Raw genomic sequence first — 4,396 nt, 5'->3', positions numbered from 1 at the left:
GGGCTCCCCCCAGCTCCCCCCCATATCGGTCCGTCCTGCTTCCAGCTGCTGCAGCGCGCCTTCGCCGCCAAAGCATCCAGCAGCCCCCTGCTCCGGCCCAGCATGGCGACCCCGACCCAGACCCCTACAAAGGGTGAGCGTCGTCTGGGGAGGGGGTTGCAGGGGGGCTCCGGGATCTGAGAGCCTAGGAGAGAGGGTGTCGGGAGATTCCAGCAATGGTAAGGCAGGGGAGTGGGGGGAGGGAGGTCTGCTCCTTCTGTGGGCGGAGGCCCCTGTAATGCAGCCCCCCGATCGCCCCTCCGGGTCTCTGGGACACCCCCTCCCCGGCGGGTGTCCTGTGCCAGACCTGCGGTTGGAGAGTGGCAGTCCCGGGAGAAGGGATGCTCGGACAGGTCGCTATGGCAACCGGGTGGCTGGTCCCGCACCGTGGTGGTAGCAGACGGGAAGAGATGAGCTTGCAGGGTGGGAGCGGGTGGGTCTGCGGCCAGAGACGTTCTGGAAGATTTCAGGGTCCCTGGGGTGGGCAAGGGAACGGGAGGAGGTTCATGTCCCTCTTCTTTCCAGTGCTGTCTCCTAGGGTGTGTGTTTCCTGAAACCCTTGACAGCCAGGCTCAGAGGAAAGGAGTGAGAGCTGAAGGAAGAGACAGCGAGAAGGGATATAGCAAGAGATGGACAGGGAGAACCTGGAAGAGACAGAGACCGAGAGGCAGGAGATCCAGAGTCACAGATACAAAGACCCAGGAAGACAAATAGATGGACTCAGAGAGATTCCCAGTGGAGGCGAGTGGCAAAGAACGGTAGACAGAGATGCAGAGAGAGAGAGAGAAAATGAGAGCCTGGGAGATAGCGGGAATGAGACTGCTATGGAGAGAGAAGCAGAGAGACGAAGGGAGAGAGACGGACCCATGGGGAAAGAGGGGAATAGAAAGAGAAGGAAGCAGTGTGGGGTGGGGCCCAAACCACTGCAGTGAACCCCCATGGATGGGAATGGGGTGATGGGACCCTCCTTCCCAGCCCACAGCAGGGGTGTTTTCCAATCCCAGAGGTGTACCTGGGTATGCACCTAACTGCCCCTACTGCCCCCATCCAGCCGCACACTGATTTCCATTCCACACCCATTAACCCAGTTATGCACCCAGTTGAACACCCACTTCCACCATTGCCCCCTAATAGCCCCCATTGCTAAGCCTGCTTCTGCAGAGGAGCAAGGCACAGACTGCTTCAAGAGGGAGCGGGTGCCCAGCTAGGGTCTCCAGCACTGAGGGCAGGGGATGGACCAGGGGTGTTGAGAAGCCCCTGGCCGTGAAGGGAACCCCAATTCCACTTGGATGACTCCCTCCCTTCCGTGCTTCCCAGAAGGCGGGGGCTGCTGCACTGAGCCATATCTGCAGAATCCGAAGCAGGGCGGGGGGTGGGGGGGGCTGCAGAGGCTGGAAGCCACCCTAGGGAGAGGGGGCAGGGCTGAGGCAGCAGGCCTGGCGGGAGCCCAGGGCTTCTTTTTGCAGAGGTGGTGGTTAACAGGATCGATGGCAGCAGACGGGCAGAGGTGGGAGGACAGACTCCTCAACCCCACCTCCTCTGCCTCCCCCTTTCCCAGTCACAGCATGAGAGGGGACCGCGGGTCTCGGGAAATCCCGGGGGAGGAAAAGCATGTTGTGCATTGCAAACTGCTTAAGGAAACTAATTAATGAATTGTTGGGGAGCGAGGGGGGAAGAAGGGAGATTGTCTCCCTCCGCCCTGCCAGAGAACGGGCGGGAGAATTAGGGGTGAACAGAAGAGGGATGCATGAGCACAGCTGGGTCCGGGTCCCTGTCCCTGAAATGGACCCTCAGCTTGGCCAGAAGCCAGTCCTGCAGGGGCAACAGCAGGAGGTGCAAAAGGAGGGGAGAGGGTCAAGATTGAAACCCGCATCTTACACAGGACCTCACAAGGGACCCCACCCAGCCTGGGATGCCGGGACCTATCACCTCTCTTCACCTCACGAGATGCCCCAGTTACCATAGCAACCACCTCCTTCCTGATATCTCCTTGGCAGCTGGCCAGGAGTAGTGCACATTCCTTTGCCTGACTCCTGGCCCCACCCTTAGCCCAGCCACGCCTGGGGGCCCAGGTTGCTGGGGCAGCAGGGACCAGAGGAGGATCTCCTGCATGGAACACCAGATTCTGGGACAGGTGCTCACCCAGTGGGCTCCTGATAACTTTGGGGAAGGGCAGGTGTGTGGAAAAGACTAGTGAGACAATCCACCTTTTGCAGCCTCCTGCAGCCTAGGACCGCCTCATAATCATTCCTTCATTCATTCATCCCAGAAAACTTAGAGAGCCTTTCATAAATGTCAGGATGAACAGCAGCGATGAGTCAAACAAATTTACTCACTCTCTGGTGGGGAAACTTACACAGAGCACAAGGGACCCTGAAGCAGTGTTTCACCATCTTGGCGCTTTTGAGTATTACGATCACAATTTTCACTTTATTCAAATATTCCTCACACTGCTATTTATTTAATTTTTTTCCTTCAAATGATTAGCTTTTTTACTTTTATTTTTTGAGACAGGGTCTCACTCTGTCACCCAGGCTGGAGTGCAATGGTACGATCACAGCTCACTGCAGCCTCAAAGTCCTGGGCTCAATCTATCCTCCCACATCAACCTCCCAAGTAGCTGGGACTACAAGGCATTCCCCGCTACACTCAGCTAATTTTTGTATTTTTTGTAGAGACAGGTTTTGCCATGTTTCCCAGGCTGGTCTCAAACTCCTGGGCTCAAGCAATTCACCTGCCTTGGCCTCCCAAAGTGCTTAGGATTACAGGCGTGGGCCACCATGCCCAACCCAGGATTAGCTTTTTAAAAACAATGAGCTTTATTTTATAGCACCATCACAACTGGAAAATTCACCGTTTTCTTCTTTCTTTTTTTTTTTTTTTGAGACGGACTCTCGCTCTGTCATCCAGGCTGGAGTGCAGTGGCACAATCTTGGCTCACTGCAACCTCTGCCTCCCGGGTTCAAGTGATTCTTCTGCCTCAGCCTTCCAAGCAGCTGGGACTACAGGGGTGCACCACCACATCCAACTAATTTTTGTATTGTTAGTACAGACGGGGTTTCACCATATTGGCCAGGCTGGTCTCGAACTCCTGACCTCGTGATCCGCCCACCTTGGCCTCCCAAAGTGCTGGGATTACAGGCATTAATCATCATGCCCAGCTGGAAAATTAGTCTTCTTTTTGCCTTAAATTGAAGGCAGCATAAGAGCAATCTGAAGCAGGTGATTTCGCTTTTGTGGGTCTGGTGTCCCCCTGGCAGGAAATGGGGATGAAGATAGCACCCATATGAAAGAGTTGCTATGAAGATTAAGAGTAAATGCACTGATAGCCGTCAGATGCTTAGCAGGGAGGCTGGAATGGAGTCAGAGCTACCCCTTGCTGGTTACATCAATAAATAAAGGAGAAAACCAAATAATGCCACAAAATTCTGCCTAGATTTTATTGCCTGCTGAAGATTCAGAGCCCAAGGCCTGTTTTCTCTTAGGTAAAGGGGGAGATTAACAAGGGTTGGAAGGTGTTGAAGATACCTCAGCACCAACCTAAGACATCCTCTTTGAAGACTGGACAGAGACCTGGGAAGGGTAAACTTATACATTGTGTGAATCATGGTCTTTCTTTGGGGCCACCTCTATCAGTCAGTTTCAGCTAGAGTATGCTGCGGTAACAAACAGGTGTTGCTTTGGGGCCACTTCTGTCAGTCAGTTTCAGCTAGAGTATGCTGCAGTAACAAATAGTACCAAAAGTCTCAGGGGTTTATGACAACCAGGTTCACTTCTCACTTAGGCTATACGTGCATCACAGGTTGACCAGTCACCAAAGAAAACCAGAGCAGTCAGCATTGTGAACATTCAGGCCATCAGGCTAGAAGTGAAACAGAGCTTTGGCCTGGAGGCCTGAATGTTCCTGAATGTTTAAACGCCCCAGCCTGGAAGTGACAATGCACTTCTACTCACAGTTCCTTGGCCAGAATTAGTCACATGGCCCTATCCAACCTCCAGGGAGCCATCCATCTCTGAGCCTGGAAGGGGGAAGAAGAGCACCCATGACATCAGGCATCATCCTGGCACCCCTCACCCTCTCCCCATGTGGCAGACAGTCTGCTGCCAAATTCTGCTCTAGGAAAGGCCAAATATGATAAGAACTGTCAGAGGCATTTGAGAGCCATTGGGATGAACTTGTTGAATGGGAAGGATGTTCTGAGCTCTCCTGCAGGGGAACGTGATTAGGACCAGGAAGGCAGGAAGTGGAGAAAAGTGAATCCAGAGGCACACACACATTTTATCCACATGTGAACATTTCTGAAATCATTATGTGTCTTCTAATGGATGGGGACATTTCACACGGTAGAGTTCCAAA

General features: G+C 53.4%; 2 protein-coding genes across 3 annotated transcripts in view; both read left to right on the top strand.

Moving 5' to 3' along the window:
• Positions 1-131, top strand: part of FXYD1 (FXYD domain containing ion transport regulator 1) — a 23,258-nt gene extending 23,127 nt beyond the window's left edge. Inside the window, exon 9 of the transcript XR_001006327.1 lies at positions 46-131. The gene's annotated coding sequence lies outside the window, so the exon portion shown is untranslated. The remainder of the gene's footprint in view (positions 1-45) is intronic.
• FXYD7 (FXYD domain containing ion transport regulator 7) overlaps positions 1-4,396 on the top strand; it is an 11,331-nt gene continuing 6,935 nt past the window's right edge. The window contains exon 1 of one of the 2 annotated variants that reach the window (XM_011982279.1): positions 1-133. In XM_011982279.1, the coding sequence (XP_011837669.1) occupies positions 103-133 (31 nt within the window). In that variant the 5' untranslated portion in view covers positions 1-102. The remainder of the gene's footprint in view (positions 134-4,396) is intronic. The other variant, XM_011982280.1, reaches the window with a different exon arrangement.

The sequence above is a fragment of the Mandrillus leucophaeus genome, unplaced genomic scaffold (genome assembly GCF_000951045.1).
Source record: "Mandrillus leucophaeus isolate KB7577 unplaced genomic scaffold, Mleu.le_1.0 Scaffold238, whole genome shotgun sequence".
NCBI lineage: Eukaryota > Metazoa > Chordata > Mammalia > Primates > Cercopithecidae > Mandrillus > Mandrillus leucophaeus.
This window is presented reverse-complemented; position numbering and strand designations above follow the sequence as displayed.